An 18,538-nucleotide genomic window follows, 5' to 3' on the forward strand; every position below is an offset into this window, starting at 1 on the left:
GACACCCCTGCTGCCTTTCTAAAATGCATGGAGGGGCTGAGAAGGCAGCTTGGTGGCACAGCGTCTGCTTAGTGGGTTCGGGACCCTGGTTTCATGGGCCAAGAAGATGGCCCTATTGGTAAATAACTAGCCACACAAGTGTGGGTCTCTGAATGCCGACCGCCGGCACCCACATAAAAGGCTGGGTGTGGTGGTATACCCTGTGGTCCCGAATCCCACTGCTCAGGAGGCAAAGACAGGAGAGTCTTTGGAGCTTGCTGGCTAAGCAATCTAACCAACTCAGCAAATATTAGATTCAGCAAGACAGAGAGACAAAGAGACAGACAGACAGATACACACACACATGCATACATGCGCGCGCACACACACAGAGGACCCTGTGCCCCATCTCCTATAACTCCTTACCCAAAAAAAAGAAAACAAAACTCTTCTTAGTTTCCCTTTAAATCTAAAAACAAAAATTTAATCCATTCATTTCCAAATAAAACACTAGACTAAGTCAGTACCAAACCTCTTTAGAAAGCAACAAGGAAGCTGTGCATGAAGAGGCAGGCCGAGCTGCAGCTGCTCCCTGAGGGGACTGTGGAAGTGGAGGCTGGCAGGCACAGGCACAGGCACAGGCACAAGATACGTCCTTACAGCCAGTATCCCGAAAGCTAATACAACCCCACAGTCACTGTCTGTTTGTTTTCAAGACAGAGTTTCTCTCTGTAGACTTGGCTGTCCTGGAACTCACTCTGTATACCATGCTAGCCTCAAACGCATAGATCCCCCTACCTGCTGGGATTAAAGGAGTGTACGACCACAGCCCAACATCAACTTTTGTTTATATTTTAATTTTTGATAATAAACTCTATTGCCAGGATCCACTCCTGGAAATATACCAGAAGGTGACCTTGGCAAATTACTAAATTCACATTTAGAACTTCACATTCTTTACTGTAAAATGTGGGGGAAGAAAGATCTATTTCAGAGTCCAAGAATCAAACTCTACAGGGTAGGCAAAGCTCTCAGTAAAGTGTCTGATGCTCGGTAAGCACACACTAAATCTAAGCCATGAAAATAATAATGCATTATTAGCACCCATCAAAGGCTGACTGTAACATCATTAATTAGTGAAGTTTCACCTATAAACTGGAAGCGTGGCATCCTCTAATAAGTGGCTTATCGTCCCCAGGACCAATCATCAGGAACGGAGGAACAGCAAAGCACGCGTTCATCAACATGTAAAACGCAGCTGGTGCGTCTGAGATTCCTAGGTTACTTGGACAAGCAGCATCCAGGACGGGGGAAACCCAAGGTAGACCTGATGCCTCAGGCAAAGCGACCATCACTTCATTAGGATAGTTCTCCGGAGGAAGCACTGGAAACTCTTAGGAGAAATGCTCAGGTCCAGTGTCACTCATCCTCAACTGTGAGAATTTTGTCTTTCTTGCGGGAAGCTGGGAAGTGAATGGAGGACAGCAGACAAGAGGTCAAGACAGAGGAGCGCTGACTCCAGGAAGGAAGGGTAGAAAGGAAGCTGAAAGAACCAAGGTGAACATGGAAGAGATGCTCCTGTCATACAAGAGAGGTGAAGCAGGCTCCAGCAAGGCCATTTGTGGGATGGAAGGACGAAGACGACGACAGAAGGCCATGAACTCTGGTCGGGGTGATCTCCAGCTCTGCCATGCCTCGCGTGCCCTACTGGAGTCTACGCCGCGTCCTTCCAGCTGGGCCTTCCTATTGCATGTAAGAGGATTTGGAAATCTGAACTCAGCTCTTGTGGGAACATTCATGCACGGTGCTATGGGCCCGTGAGACACAGATACAAAATATGGAAACTGTCCAGGAAAATGACCTGGACAGCATGAGACTTGGTTTTTTGTTGTTGTTGTTTTGTTTTGTTTGTATTTCAAGACAGGGTTTCTCTGTGTGTAGCCTTTGTGTCCTGGGCCTGCTATGTAGACCAGGGTGGCCTCAAATTCACGGAGATCCGCCTGCCTCTGCTGGGATTAAAGGCATGTGCCACCACCACCTGGCTTATTTTTAATTTTTAAATAAAAACATTTTCTTTTAGAGAGGAAAATAGGTGCTAGGATTCTAAAGAAATTCAAACTTGTGAAATGGTATTTCCAACCTGGCTTTATGTTGTTGAGATAAACACTATAGCAAAAAGCAGGTTAGGGAAGGAGAGGGTTGATCTGTCTTAAAGGTTCTACAAGTCATCACTGCAGGAAGCCGGGACAGGAACTCAAGCCAGGAACGTGGAAGCAGGAACTAAAGCTGAGCCAGTGCAGGACACTGCTTCCTGGCTTGCTCCAGACCCACTGCTTACGGATGGTACCACCACGGAGGGCCGAGACCTCCCATATAAACAATCAAAAAAAATGCCCCTAGACAGGCCCATGAGGCAGTCTGACGGAGGCCATTCCCCAGCTGACAACGTGGGTATTAGGAAAACTCCGTGTATATGTGTGTTCATGAGTACAGATCAGTGTGTGCATGCACGTATCCGAGCGCATAGGAGGCCAGACATCTACAGACTCTGTTAGTCTGGCCAAGCAGCAAACCCCCAGGATCCTGTTGCCTCCACTTCCCCAGGACTGGGGTTGTAAGTTACACCTAGCTTTTTACGAGTGTAGACGATCTGAACTCAGGACCTTAAGCTTGTGTGGCAAACACTCTTCTGATGAACCATTGCCCCAGCCTCAGGACATGTTCTCACGTACAAAGTGGTCTACACAGCAAGTCCCAGGCCAGCCAGGCCCACCTACAGAAACCTGTCTCAAACCAAGACAAAACAAAAACCAACACAACAAAAAAGAATCTGAGACATAATAGTCCCTCCCAAGGAAGCCTAACCACTTAGCATACATATATATGTATATATGTGCATGTGTATACATATATGTATATATTTGTACACACACACACAACAAGTTCCACTGTACAGAGGAACAATGCCCCAGCCCACACATTTGAGAAGAACGAGAAGACGGTGGATAATGAAATAAGAGGTCAGCTAAGCGCTTGAAATGTTTCTCCAAAACAAAAGGAAGTTCTCTGTTCTTAGAATTTCCCTCTGCCCTGATTTACACAAAACCTAGCAATACTCTTATGTTTACAATTTGGCTTTTGTTTTTCCCCTTCATTGTGTTATAATCAGCTTTGAATTATCAGAACTAGTGTTTGTCTAATATATGAGATTTTTGTTTCTTTGCCCCACACCAAGATATACTAAGGCATTTTTCCTTCGTGCCTTTTTTTTTCCCCCTCTAGTACAATCTGTTTTCTTTCATTCCTTCTAGTATTTTCACTCCAAATATGTTGTTCACTAGTGTCAGGACAAGCCACATTTATTTACATCTATTCACACTGGGGACTGAATGTGTTTTCTCCTCCCCCCCTCCCAAAACACCTGGCAAAAAGTTGGGGTGCCCACAGGTACACACTCAGTCCCAAGGCAGAAATACACAGGCAGGAAACCCTCCTACTACACATCTGCAGGTGAGTGGGGTCACTAGGGTGGCTTACTGACTTCTCTAAGCCAGAATTACCTTTGTCTGCTCGCTGTCTGGGTCTTCCAGCCAAGCATACGGATCACAGATTTTATGTCCATGATAATCCTGTACCTGCAGAAGACAAAATGAGGCCTTAAGTAATTAGTACTCAAGCTCAATTTAAAAAAAAAAAATATATATATATATATATTATATACGTGATGGAGAAATAGGAAAGGGCCAGCTAAGCATACTAATTGGCTCACTGGCAACATGTCTACCCAAATTACCACATGAGCCAAAGTTGGCAGTTTCTCAAGGGTATCAAGCCACTCTTCATGAAAAGAATGTTTTAGCTAGAGAGGAAAGAAAGGCGAAAGGTTAGAATGGGAACAGCTCCGTTTGTACAACACGGAACAAAGGCCGGCTGCTGGGCTAAAGAAACTCCAATCTGTGTTGCTGGGGCGAAGCACAGAAGGACACGTCTGGAAGGCGGCCACCGCACATGTGCCCTAAGCTTGGGTGATGAGATCAGCTCCCTACAACATGGTACATGAGCTGGTCTGCTCGCAAGTCTGAACTACGAAGAGCAAGTTTCTAAGTCATGGCACGGTTCTGCTGCCAGGTACAGCAGCTGGCCTGCATACCACAGACCATGGTCAAACCACAGCTTCCTTTGTACTGTGGTAGAGTTTGTCTCTTATCACTTACAAGACAGCACAAATGCCATCACCCACTTAAGACTACCCTGACACTCGAAAAAAAAAAAAAAAAAAAAAGAAAGAAACTGTTCCATGCTGCTGGAGTCTGGCATAGGCAGAGCCTTGAGAGCTCCCAACTAAAAGGCTTCTGAGAGGTCTAAGGTCTGGCCTCAAGGACCAGAGAAGGGCACTGAAAGAAGAAACAAACAGCCTTGCTCCTCCCCACCACGATCCACGTGATCATGCCTAAAGACACAATCCAAAAGTGAAAACCATTACACAGTCTCCACCTCATTGGGGCAAGATTTATCCAGTTAACTAAAACCCATTATCAGTTTCTCCAGTCTAGTGTGTGAGCAGCAACACTCTGGAGAAGGTTCTCGTATTGGGCTTTGGGAAGGTACCTCTATCACAGATGAATTTGTAAAGTCTCCTTGCTTCATGTCATAACATTAGAAGGCTAGGGCTATTCCCCCGCCAAAAGGCAAAGTCTCCTGGAAAGAGGCCCCTGAATTCATTCACATTATATTAAGGTGATTGTTAGTTGCAGGGAGCTAAATGCTAACAGATTCTGGTATTGCCCTTACTATTGAAGAATCTCCGGGTCTCAATGTCGTGTGAATTGTTCGCCATCATCTCTGGTCAGTAAACAGCCTAGAGCGGGCAGGAGAGTGAATGCTGGACTTGCAATGCTGGAGGGGGATCCCAGGTACAGCCCATCTGTTGCTGACCCCGGAAGTCTATAGATCTAACATTCTGCTAACATTCTGCTACATACTCAGTAGGCCAGACCAGGTATACCCCAGCAAGTCCATGGCTGGGCTCAAACTCAGAACCCAGTGCGTACCACATCCCAGATGCATCCTAAATGGTCTTTAACATATGCAAAAAGCTCTGGCTCCCCGGATAGGCACAGCCTTCTGATGTTAGTTATCACAAAGCCACAAACCAAGACAAGACTCTCTAGAACACTCCCATTGTCAATGCCCAGGAGCCACAGTCCACAATGCTCTCTTTGTTTTTTCCCTTCTTTGATCTGGTAGCCTTGACTAGAAGTTAAATCCACCTAATTGGTCTGGAAACCACCCTTCACTTCCTCAAAAGGCTGGAAGAGTGCTGGTAAGACACCGCACTGCTTCTTGCTGTTCCATACAACACTTGCCCCTTTTGGGGTAAGGTGCAGGTGGAGCTCACCGCAGCCAGGGCCCATCGAGCTTGGGCCTGCTTCTCACTCACCCCAGCTGCCTGCAAGCTTGCCTTTCCGTGGATGGTGTGGCCAGGAAGGCCTTCCTGCAAGCAAATCTGACTTCACAGCTGTTCAGATGTGCCCAACTACGGCTTCATTTGAATCTCGGATTCAAGAATGTCTCATCTCCCTCAGCCAGCTAACTTTCAGGCTCAAGTACAAGACTATTTGCTTCTCCTGATAGAAATTAGCCCCAAGCTTTCCGGTGTTCCCCTCTAAGCCAACACACCCTTCTATGAGAGCCCGAGTGTCCTGTAGGAGGCCTAAATGTCCTGACCTGAGAGATAAGCGACGATGACAGAGAGTGGCCAATGGTGTTACGCGAGAAGGGCCACGCCTTCCGGCTTTTGCTCATGAAGACACGTGGGCTTCCCGCTCCAACATTCAAGGATGGCTGCCGATGCTCATGTGAGAGACAGAACTAAAGACATCTCCAGCATATACTTTGAGATCAAATCCACCCTCCAAAAGCTACACTCGAGCAAATGCATGAAGTCGGCCTGGGAGTTGGTACTACAGCCCTGCTGCAGGCAAAGGGCAGCATCCAAGCAGGTTATCAGGCCAGCAGGCGTTCCATGGAAGCCCACGGCTGGACCTGGCTGCTACTCCTTCGCCAAGGCCGCAGGATTAGGGGTCTCATGAGAGCTTTGGTGAGAAGAAACCGGAGTGTATTAAATTCCAAACACTTCTTCTACAGTTAGTTGTGTGTAAATTTTTAGGAAACTTCATGAAATCTCTACCTGACCCTTTCAGGAACTGTTTGAACATTATAAATACTGGGCCTGGTGGCACACACCCTTAATCCCAGCACTCAGGGTGGCAGAGGCAAGTGGATCGCTGTGAGTTCAAGGCCAGCCTGGTCTACAAAACAAGTCCAGGACAGCCAAGGCTACACAGAGAAACCCTGTGGGAGAGGCGGGGGGGGGGGGGGGGGACTAACAACAAACAAATTGATACACTATAAGATTGGAACTACCAGATTGGTACAGATTAAAGTAGAAAATAAGTAAGCAGGAGCCAACACTACCCTCACTCCACCTCCAGGTTCAAGAGAAAAAAAAAAAAAAAAACCCTAAGACTATATTTATCAATACCACAAAATAGAATTGAGATATATAGATAGATACATATATATATATATGCATATTGCTGATAACCGGAAAACCAAAAGACACTCAAGATTCAGAGTCAAGGGGCTGGAGAGATAGCTCAGTGGATAAGAGCACTGTCTACTCTTCCAGAGGTCCTGAGTTCAATTCCCAGTAACCACATGGTGGCTCACACCCATCTATACTGGGACCTGATGTCTTCTTCTGGCCTGCAGGTGTTCATGCAGATAAAGCACTCATTTACATAAAATAAGTAAGTAAATCTTTAAAAAAAAAAATTCAGAGTCAAGATAGCACCACATCTTTACATCCCACCCACAGAAGAGCTGGTGGCCTGCCACAAGTAGATTTGCCCAGTGTCACCTAGATACCAAGGGACATCAACAGCAGTTTTTCAGGGGGTTGGCCAGTCCTCTTCCTCACTCCAGCAGGACCACTTTCCTGAAGAGGGTTTTGTGAATGGTTAGGACAAATCCAATAAGCAAGCAGCTGAACCATCTGAGAAACATGGTCACCAGATGGCCACCGGTAAATGAGGCAGAAGTACTTGTAAGTTCATCTGAAAGCAAGATGGCCTTTAACACTTGGGCCTTTACCTCAATGTGAGATGTGCCTCAGAGTACACTTCCTGATATGAATCAGATCAAAGTAAACAGGAAAAAAATGACAACGGTATTATACAAAAACAGTTTTACTATGATTCTAAGTAATCTGAGAAACAGGGCTATGGATACAGGAATTAGGGCACACACACACACACACACACACACACACACACACACACACAACTGGCCCCAAAACGCTTAATTTCACTAACTGGGTCTAAAGTTACCTCGAGTTCACCTGAAGCTTAGGTAAACAGTTAACTCCGATTGGGCCAAACTTTCTTTGCCAAAGGCCGCTAGTAGGCCTTGGTCTTAAGTTGCTTTCTTAAGCAAACTTGGATGGCCAGGGCACACTGTGGGCCCACCGCTCCTTCCCCACTACTCTGCTTCCTTATTTGAACCAACGCCCATTAATCGACTGCTTGCAGGGCAGCACTGGTGTGGAATGAATGAGCTTTCAACTCTAAGGACTTGCAAATTCCAAGTTCTCAAAGTTTGCCTTTGTTTTAAAAAATCTTACATCATTTCTAACACACACATACCAACATACACTTTATCCTCCCACCATATTTACGCCAGAGGGCTTCTCCACCTGGAAACACCGGGGCACGTTCTGTCTACCCACCGGCCCCAAGCGCCCATGCTTGCCCAGGGTCTGTCCTTGAGGCCGAGCGACACTGACCACAGGCGGCGGCACGTGGGCCGCAGCCGGCCTCCGGTCCCGAGCTGGGAGGAGCCCCGCGACCCGGGCCGATCCGCAAACAAAGGCCGGGGAGCGGCGCGGGGGTGCGGGGGCGCAGGGGCGCGGGGCTGCGGGCAGCGCGGGCCGGGTGGCGGGGCGAAAGAGGGGTACTCACGGAGGTCTCGTCGCGGTACACGTCGGGGTACTGGAAGGACAGCATGGCCGGAGGCGGGCGCGGGCTGCAGGGGGCTGCGGGCGAGGCTGGGTGCGGACTGCGGCGGTGGACGGCGGGAGGGCGGGCGGGCGAGCAGCAGGCGGGCCGGCGCTCACGGGTGGACTCGCGGCGGGGCTGTGCGCCAAGCAGGAAGACGCTGTCGGCGAGGCCGGGAGCCCCTCCCCGGCGGGCGGGCCCAAGCGGCGGCAAGAGGGAGCGGAGTCGGCGCGCGGGCGCCGGAGCGGGCGCACAGCTCCCTCTGCAGGAGCGCCGGCCGCGCCCGCGCCGCCCGGGCGCACGGAGGAGCACGCCGACGCCGCCGCGCCACGCCGTTCCGCAGCCCGCCCGCGCAGCCGGGCGCTACCCCGCCTTCTCTCTCCCTCCCTCCCTCCCTCTCTCTCCCCCCCGCTCCCTCTCTCTCCCCCTCCTGCCCTCCCTCCGTGCTAGGAAGGCAAACTTTTGCCTCTTCGCCGGCCTGAGTTGGCTTACCCTCACCTGCCACTCTACACTTGGAGGAAGAAACGCTTCACGGGGACGGTGAAAGAAACACGCTCCCCTTCACCCCAACCCTTGATGGGTACAGGGAGCCCGGCCCCTAGGCTGTGGAGTTTCTTTGGAGGTGTTGCCAGGACAATGGATGAGCCCTTGCTGGAGATTTATTGACAGGGAGCAAGGTGGGAAAACTGTTGGGTTTCTAGGGTGCTTTTCTTACTTTATGGCTCCTCCCCTCCTCCCGCAGGTTTTGTGTTTTGAGCAGCACTGTTCCTGTATTGGAAGAGACACGGTACCTGACCTCCAGCCCACACTTCTTTACCCCCGTCTAACGATAGTTTGTGTTCTGGGCTTTGTGGACTGTCCAGAAGAGGCTTTGTGGCCCCAGCCCTACAAGCCGTGGGAAAGAAAGGGCCATCAGAAAAAGCCTGCATTGTGGGAGAATTCTTTTTTTTTTTTTTTTTAAGATTTATTTATTTATTTATTATGTATACAACGTTCTGCCTGCATGTGTACCTGCCTGCCAGAAAACAGCACCAAATCACATTATAGATGGTTATGTGGTTGCTGGGAATTGAACTCAGGGCGTCCGGAAGAGCAGTCAGTGCTCTTAACCTCTGCGCCATCTCTCCAGCGCCGTGGGAGAATTCTTACTGTGGGTTTTTCACAGTTAAGGCTTACATTGCAGGCTAGCATTACTGAATCTAGTCGCAGGGGCTGCTAGGCGGTCTACCTCCTGCCACTCACAAGGGCCTCGTAAAGATTATCCCTAGGACACTTGACCCATAAAATCCCCAGATAACAGTTGATGCCTCATTAAACTTTGATTTGAAAACTGTTATTGTCCCAGTTTTACAGCTGAAATAGCTAAACTTGAGCTTTCTTTTGTTCAGAGTTTCGCAGGCAGTGAGGGTGGAGAGCCAGGCTTCAGTCTCTGAAGCTAACATTCATTTGTAACTGACGCCTTCCCCCTCAGAAGGCATATAGAGATGCAGTCTGTAGTTTACAAGGGCATCCCTTATTGCCGGGCATGGCGGCTCACGCCTTTAATCCCAGCACTTGGGAGGCAGAGGCAGGCGGATCACTGTGAGTTCGAGGCCAGTCTGGCCTACAAAATCTAAGACAGTCAAGATAGCAAGGGCATCCCTTAGGGGGAGAAACTTGAGTTTGGAGTTTGATGACTTATACTAAAAAGCCTGAGAAACAGTGGCAGCTTTTTTTTTTTTTTTTTTTTTTTTTTTTTGGTCTGTGTTGCTGTGATTAAAACAACAACAACAAAACAAAACAAAAAACCAACACTCTGCCCAAAATGAACATGAGTAAGAAGGGTTAATTTTTGCTTACAGGTTACAAGCTGACTCACTTTAGCTAGCTCTTAGTTACCTAGCCAAAGCCTACCTGCTCAGAGATGGTCTGGTACTCCAGCAGAGGCCTAGGCCCTCCTACATCAAATAGCATCAAGGAAATGCCTGCACAGACCTGCCTGCAGGCCAGTCTGATAGAAGCACCTCTGCCACTGTTCTTTCTTCCTAGGTGTGTCAAGCTGAGATTAGCCAGCACAGTGTCCAGACAGCTTCCTGTTAAATCAAGTATCCAGCTCCTTGGACTTTGCAAGCTGAAAATGTGTAGTCCCTGGTTGTATATACCCTATGCTTTCCAAGTTCTAGAGCTGCCTTGTTGCCCCTTTTCATCCTGAGACAAAGTCCATTTAACAGATGCGGAGAAGGAATCTCAGCTGCCTTAAAGCTCCTTTGGTCACCCAGCACCAGGACAGAACCAAGGTTCGCATCTTCAATTGGTCCTAAAGTCTACCTTGGGACCTGTTTAGAAATGGAGGTGCAATCTCCAGAATAAATACCAGAGTGCCTCTGTTGCCATGGTGATGGGTAGAAAGATAGGGAGGGACCTCCAATATGGCCTTCAGCAGTATCTTTTTCATAGCGCTACCTTGAACTTAGTCCCTAAGAGGCAGGCTATGATTTGCTGCTCAGCACTGTCCCAAGTTGCTTATCAAAGAATCCCTCCCACGCACACACTGTAGGCTATGGGGAGGGCACCAGAACCCACCCACCACTTACCACACAGCAGCAGGCCCTGGCTCTGTTCACCTGGAACAGGGATTATCTTTTTATTCTCTCAGGCCTGTACCTGTCGAGGGAAAACACATTTTTTTTTTCCCTTCTGATTCTCACAGGAGAGCTGTCCTGTTAGTGCCCATTAGAAATTATGTGACCGGTGTTTGGGTCACCCACCCTTTAATTTGACCATGGTTTTCTTGTAGAAAGGTGACCTACTCACGGTCTGAAATGCAGCCCTTTTAGGCTACCTTCCTGCAAAGATGGATGTATTTCCCAGTGTGGTGGCCATTATTGAGAAGTCACATGCGTTTTTGTGCATCTAATTCCGCAAGTTGTTAGGACGCGTGAACTGGCTGTAGGAAGAGTGGGACTCTCTTTTAGGCCTTACCACCAGTGGGCTCCCTTGGTTTCTTTGAGTCAGTAGTTTTATATACAGACCTTAAAAAAAAAAAAATCTTGGATCCAATGGTTTCATAAAACTAAGAACCATATTCTAACTGAGAGCTACTGTGTGTGTGAACTTGCAGAATGTGGGCTCCTAAGAATTGACTCTGGGGCTGGAGAGATAGCCCAGTGGCTGAGAGCCCTGGTTGCTCTTCCAGAGGACTTGGGTTCAATTCCCAGCACTCACATGGCAGCTCAGAACCGTCTATAACTCCAGTTCCAGAGGATCTGACACCCTCACACCAATACATGTAAGATTAAAATTATAAAAAAAAAGAAGATAGAATTGGCTCTAGATTAGTGAAATTTCTCTGAGGAATGCTGCCCCATGCATCATGGACATGTAGCCTGTCCAATAAAAGGGTTTTCATAGTTTTCTGTTTCAAACCCTTCATGGGCGCTTCAGATGCCAAGCGAAGGCCTGTAACCCATGCGGAGCGCCTGGTCTGACCGTTCTGTGAACTGGAAACTTGTCAGGCAGCCTCAGTTGTCTTTAAGGGATATGAACAATCCATGGCCATCAAGGTCTGCACCTCACCGTACCCCTGGTCAGTTACACACTGAAGGGCAGCATGGGTTGTATTTAACCCAGATGACAAACACCAGCAGAGGGAGCTGATCAGGGAACTTTATGGCATTCCTGATGAAGTTCCAAAGAGAAGAAGTGTCTGCACACTGATAAAGAAGACTCTTTTTTCCTTACTGTTATTAGGAGAGAATACAGACAGGCTTCCACATGTAAACTGAACTTGGTTTATTTATAGAGAACAGTGAAATCATCTGTTCATCTGCTGTTTTAAATTAAGAAGGAGAACTTATAGCTGTCTTTCGGCTTCCGGCGGGCTGGCCCAGGTGCTGCTGCTTCCGGAGAACAGATGGGCCTCAAGATCAAAGGTTCCCGTGTCTCTCTGGAATGGCTAGAATGCTTTAGGGTGAGGCCCCTACACTAGGCCAGGGTGTAGAAAGAGTTTTCCGTGGAGTGTTACAGTTTAGCTCCCTTGGAGTGAAATTGCTGCTATCAGACGGCAGTAGAGACTCCAGAGCTCCACTATCCTGGGATGATACCAAAAGTGTTACGGTTCTGCATGAAGCTGCAGGGCTAAGTGTGCCAGAGGATTCTGTCAGACACCCAGAACAGGCCAGAAGGCAGGCCTAGCCGGTGCTTCACTGGTGGCCAGCACCGAGCTAGCTGTGCGATGGAGTGGGCTTCGGCAGCTTCGACGGCAGCTCTGCCGTCACTGACCTTGACTGACAGTCAAGCCCTGGGCGTCCAGAGGCAATCCTTCCCCAGAACAAACAGGGTGGAGGAATGGCATGAGTATGACGGCCAACAACCTTTATTTTCACAACTCGGGGGTTTATATACCTTGTGCAGAAGGGAGGGGCTTGAGGGTGACTGTGTCTGATTCGCTGGGGCTAAGGGGGGGGCCAAGATACATGATTGACATGCACTGGTACAGTGCCTCATTTACATGCAATAGCATGGGGTCCTACACGAGAAGAACACAGTACCTAATTATCCTTTGGGTCGGGGAAGAATTCCAAGGTAAGATTAAAAGTCATTTGCTGGAGGCTAATATCTCCATAGCATAGGGTAGGGGGTATCTCCAGGGATCCCCAGGTGCTTGCTGAGCAGAGTCTATCAGGTAAAGGCTGGGCCTGTAATCTTCCCTGAGGACTTACAAGATCTGGGGTTCCCCAGATCAGGTAAAGAGAGAACCCCACTGAGAAAGGGAGTCACGTGTACGTAGATGGAGCTCAGCTGACTGTCTGAAATATGCCCGACTTTGACCTTTCCAGCAGAGCCTCATGTACGACAAGTAATAGAAAATGTTCAGTTTAAAATTACTGGCTATAAAGTTAGAAATATAGGACAATAAGGAGTCACAACAGAAGAAAGAAAATGAGATAAGAAAGCTATAAAAAAAAATACCCATCACTTGTTTCCTAACGGTAGGAAAGGTTCACGAAACACTGGAGCACAAGTATACGCGCGCGCGCGCGCGCACACACACACACACACACACACACACACACACACTGCATATGAAAACATTCAGAAAGTCAAATCTCGACTAAATGATCCCCCTGTATGCACTTGAGAGAGATTCTCTGTAAACAGTGATTGCATCAGAGCTGTCTGTCACAGAGGGCCGTCTTGGAAGGGAAGTATTTACTGCTTTTAGAAAAACCCAATTTAGAGGCCTTCTGGGATTAAATCAGCCACAGTGCAACTCGATCCACAATCAAGTGAGGGATCTCTGCTGGCTTCGGGCTTGTGACCATTCAGCGTGTTTGCATATTTCTGGGCTCTGTACTGCAAGGAGCTGCGAGCCTGGAACTGCCTTTCCTAAGTTCCCTTGTGATCTTACTTCTTGCCAGCTCCTATCAAAGGAAGAAAATAGAGTGGAAGGGAGGAAGGGGACACGGTGCTTTCTGTCTTCCTTCTGTCTTAGGTCTGCCAAGGGCAGGAGCCTGCACACCACTGTCTTCGGGTACACAGCACTCCAGGTGGCTCAGTGAGGTGGGGGCGGGAATGTCCCAGAAGCATCTGCAGCTAACTGAGCAATTTCAAAGGGATGGACAGTTGCCAGGCTCTTGGAGAATCTGAGCGTGTGGGCTTTGGTTTTCCTACATAGCAGCAGCAGTAACAATGTATTCTATTCAGTTCTGTCTGTTTGAAATTTCTAACATAGTTTTAATTCGTCCTTCTTGATACCATTTACTGTGAATATAAGAAATTCAAAAATGCCCAAAAAAGCATATTTAGGCCATCTGAGGATTTTATACGATAGAAAAATAAAACATAGAATACGAATAGCAAGATACCAAATGTTTCAAAGGAGAAAATAAAAATCCAGTAATTGCAAGGAAGTACAAAAATGACCAGATAGATCTGGGAACAAAAATCTAAGCTTTGGAAATGGGGGTGGGGCGGGGTGGAGTTATGGATGGCTTAAATAAGTATGTAGAAGTTAAAAGGAGAGTAAATAAACTGGAAACAAAGCCAGGCGTGGTGGCGCATGCCTTTAATCCCAGCACTTGGGAGGCACAAGCTGGCAGGTCTCTGTGAGACAGAGGCCAGCTGGTCTACAAGTCTACAAAGCGAGTCTAGGGAGGCAGGTGGATCTCTGAGTTCAGGGCCAGCTTGGTCTACAGAGTAAGTCCCAAGACAATCAGGGTTACACAGAGAAACCTTGTCTCTAAATAAATAAATAATATAATTTTTTAATCTAAAAATTTAAAAAGAATCCGGAAGCAAACTCTATGACAACACATGGAAGACAAAGAGGCAAGAGGTAGAAAGAATGATACATGAAATATAAAGGTCAAGACAACAATTCAATATCTCCGTGACTTGAGGAAAAAGATGACCTTTAAAGAGAAGTGAAAAGGCAGGACAGGTGCTGAGATAAATATTTGCTATACAGAACAATTTCTCTTCAGCTGAAATATGGACAAACAACACAAAAGGAAAACAGACAAAAGATGCAAGCAGGCAATTTATAGTTATGGAAACACAGTCAACACTCAGATGAGCAACACCCTTAAGGACTGGAAGGGCACACTGGGCGGTGGTGGCGCACTCCTTTAATCCTAGCACTTGGGAGGCAGAGGCAGGTGGATTGCTGTAACTTTGAGGCCAGCCTGGTCTACAAAGCCAGTCCAGGACAGTCAAGGCTACGTAGAGAAACCAAACCAACCAAACAAACAAACAAAACACAAAAGCAAAAAACCCTGGGAGAGCGAGGCATGGTGATGCATGCCTTTAACTCAAGCATTTAGGAGGCAGAGACAGGACAGTTTCAGTGAGTTGAGGCCAGCCTGGTCTATACATTGAGTTATACACCAGCTGGAGACACAGGGGTGACAGTGGAGCTGGGGGTAGGGGTGGGAACTCTGGCCTGGAAAAACAGAAGTCAGGGTCACAGCGAAGTTTATTTTGTACTTATTCAGGTGTTAATACTAAGATTTGCAAGAGAAAACCAATTCTACCACTCTGAGCCAAATTTGAAGCAAGCTTTATTTTAAATATTAAATCCTGGCCCGGTAAATGGACTGTGGCCAGGTCCACTCCCTGGAATTCTCAGCCAAGTGGCCCAGAGACACATATTGTAGGACAAAACCATTCAGCCAATGTATGTGGCTTTATTGTTATTTTCTTGTAACTCCCAGCATTCCAGGAAGTTACCTGGTCCTTGGGCAGTGGGGCTTACAGGTTAAAGTCAGGTCTTACACAGGACGTAGGAAACATAAAGTACCACGTATCAAAGATGCAAATCTTACATGGTGCTGATGGGAATGCAAACTTACAACTACATAAGATAACATTGTATCATATTTTAAAATGTAAAGCAAATATTGAGTGGAACACTCATTAGGAGCAAATATACCATGATAATGAAAGTTATAAATTTCTCAGTGGTTTTGTTTAGTTGGTTTGGTTTGGTTTTTCAAGAAGGGGGCTTCTCTGTGTAGTCCTGGCTGACCTGGAATTTTCTCTGTAGACCAGGTTGACCTCAAAGTCACAGATCACCTGCCTCTGCCTCCTGAGTGCTGGAATTAAAGATATAATGCTACCACATGTCTCATTGTTAAAGAGCAACCAGAGAAGTTGGTTAAGAGGAAAAAAAGGAGGAAGAAGAGGAAGAGGAAGAAAGTACACACACACACACACACACACACACACACACACACACACACACACACGCTCAGCAGTTAAGAGCACTGGTCTGTAACTCCGATTCCAAAGGATCTGCCCCTTCAGGCATGGCTGTGGTTAATGCACATACATGAACACAAAGCACCCATATATGTTATATCAAATTATAAAAAAGAAATACACACAATTTAGAGAAAATGATTGATGTCCTGTTTTTACCTGACAGCTACCAAATGTTCTTAAGTACAAATAGAACATTGTAAAAACACAAACACAAGCCGGGTAGTGGTGGCACACGCCTTTAATTCCAGCACTCGGGAGGCAGAGGCAGGCGGATTGTTGTGAGATCGAGGCCAGCCTGGTCTACAAAGTGAGTCCAGGACAACAAAAGTAACATAGAGAAACCCTGTCTTGAAAAACAAAACGAAACAAAACAAAACAAAAACCACAAACACGTTTAGCATAAACACTGATCACAAAGCCAATGTTTCAACAAAGAGTGATTTTTTTTTTTTTTTTTAATCAAAATCTCAAAATGCTTCGAGGAGTTAGTAATGTAATGGTAATTTGGTTTCACTATGTGATTAAATGGATAATTATCTATTTTTCCCTTGTGTGTGATGCGTATGCATATACCCATGGACGTCAGAGAACAACACACTAGAGCTGGTTCTCTATTTCTATAGTCCAGGGATCAGACTTGGGTTGCCAAGCTTTATGACAGGAGCCGTCACCTGTGGAGCCATCCATTGGTTCTAAGTCAGAGAGTTCTTAATTAATTTTTAGAAATAAGGAATCTGGCTAGTGAGATGGCTCAGCGGTCAAGAGCACTGTATACTTTTCCAAAGGACACGTGTTCAATTCCCAGCACCTACATGGCAACTTACATGATACCTTCAAAGCAATGTACATAAAATAAAATTAAATAAATCATTAAAAAAAAAGAAATAAGGAATCAACTTCTAAACACTTACAGATCAAAGAAAAATAATGAAAATCAAAAAATATTAAAAACCAAAGAGAAACGAAACTATAAACTTGTGAAATACGATTATATAAAAACCCAATACAAAATAGGCTTACAAATAAGCCTAATGTGCTTATATTATAAAATAAAACTGGATACTAATGAGCAATGCACTTGTTTTGGAAAACTTGAAAAGAACAATAAAAAAGCAACAAATCAGCACAAAATAATGAGTGAAAACCAGAATGAAAATTTAAAACGTACATTGCAAATTGTGAATGCTGGTACTGAGGCAGGAGGATTATGAGTTTCACTGTAGTCTCAGTTATATAAAAAGATCTGTTGTTGTTGGTTTTTTTGTTTCTTTATTTTTCGAGACAGGGTTTCACTGGGTAGCCTTGGCTGTCCTAGACTTGCTTTGTAGACCAGGCTGGCCTCGAACTCACAGCGATCCACCTGGTTCTGCCTCCCTAGTGCTGGAATTAAAGGCATGCGCAACCATGCCCGGCTGAAAAAGATCTGTCTTGAAAACAACAGTGAAGCAAATGCAAACCACTTAAGGAATCAGAATCAGAAAAAGTTGATAAAACTCTGGCAAGAAAAACCAAACAAATATTTCGATAGGTGAAAGAAATTTAAAATGGGATTATCATATAATGGGAGAGACAATACCTCCTCTAAACATTTCATTTGGCCAGGTAAAACCTCAAATGCCATGAATGGGTTACATCTCGCTGCATCATTGGCCAAAGAGGTCCCATAGACACGCCCTTCCCGGCAAATACCCCAGGATATCGCCAGGGCTATTGGTATTCTCCGTAACATCTCGGTAAAGCTCTATTGCTGAAAAAAAAAAAAAAAACAAAACAAATATGTCCTTAAACATGGAGAAATCAAGCTGGTGCCCACCTAGAAGCTATATCCTTACTGACTTTGTGTTTGTATTTGTGGTACTGGGAGGTACTTTGCACGCTATTGGAGGAGAAAATTAATCATCACTCTTACCCAGGTATAAACCCTGCAACCCACAACACCAAACTGCCTGCCAGATAGACTGGAGCCATAGTGGCACAACTGTTATGGAAATAGGCAAGCACATTCCGATTGGGCTTAATGGCCACTCTATCAGATGGAACCCGTATCCGATTCTGCTATTGGAGCTAAGAAGCTGAGCGTGAGCCTTTAGAGGAAAACCTACTTCTATTATTCTGCTAAAAGTACAGCAATAAAGTGACTCCTGGTGACATGTTGATACCCCCGTAGATAAGAACACTGCTCAACCCTCATCACAGAAGCTTCTTGCAGTAGATGGTAACTATCACAGAGACCCACAGCCAGACAGTGTGCGGAGAGTGAGAGATCTTGGAGCCCTGAACTGATGCCTTTATCAAGCCCCTCCCCTTCAGTCTCAGGGGTCTATGTGGAAGAGGAGGCAGGAAGATCATAAGAGCTGGAGGTAGTGATTGACTCCAAAGAAATGGCGTCATCTAGGCACAGCTGGAGTGATACACATTTGAACACACAGAGTATGAGAGCATGTGCACGACCTGCACAGGTTTAACCAGACAAAATCCCAGCACAGGGAACGCACTATAGACACAAAGTCCCAACCCAAACCAAGAAGGTATTTGCGATTGATTCTTGCTTAAAAAAAAAAAAGGAAAATCAGTTTTCTCCAATGATGTGTCATTAGGTGACACATCCTAGGGCGGAGTGGTTGACCAATACAAACTGGACTCCATAGGGGTTTTTGTGTGCTTTTGGTTTAGTTTAGTTTTGTTTTTTGTCGTCTTGTTTTATTTTTGTTTGTTTTAATTTGTACTGATTTTCAATTTTTTGCTCTGTTTTAAGAAAG

At 46.3% G+C, this 18,538-nt stretch overlaps 1 protein-coding gene across 1 annotated transcript in view; it reads right to left on the reverse strand.

The window, feature by feature from the left end:
• Positions 1 to 8,144, reverse strand: part of Prep (prolyl endopeptidase) — a 97,890-nt gene extending 89,746 nt beyond the window's left edge. Inside the window, exons 1-2 of the mRNA XM_051164176.1 lie at positions 8,001 to 8,144; positions 3,540 to 3,614 (exon numbers count right to left, since the gene is read on the reverse strand). Coding sequence (XP_051020133.1) covers positions 3,540 to 3,614; positions 8,001 to 8,045 — 120 coding nt within the window. The 5' untranslated portion in view covers positions 8,046 to 8,144. The remainder of the gene's footprint in view (positions 1 to 3,539; positions 3,615 to 8,000) is intronic.
• Positions 8,145 to 18,538: the final 10,394 nt, after the last annotated feature.

The sequence above is a fragment of the Acomys russatus genome, chromosome 21 (genome assembly GCF_903995435.1).
Source record: "Acomys russatus chromosome 21, mAcoRus1.1, whole genome shotgun sequence".
NCBI lineage: Eukaryota > Metazoa > Chordata > Mammalia > Rodentia > Muridae > Acomys > Acomys russatus.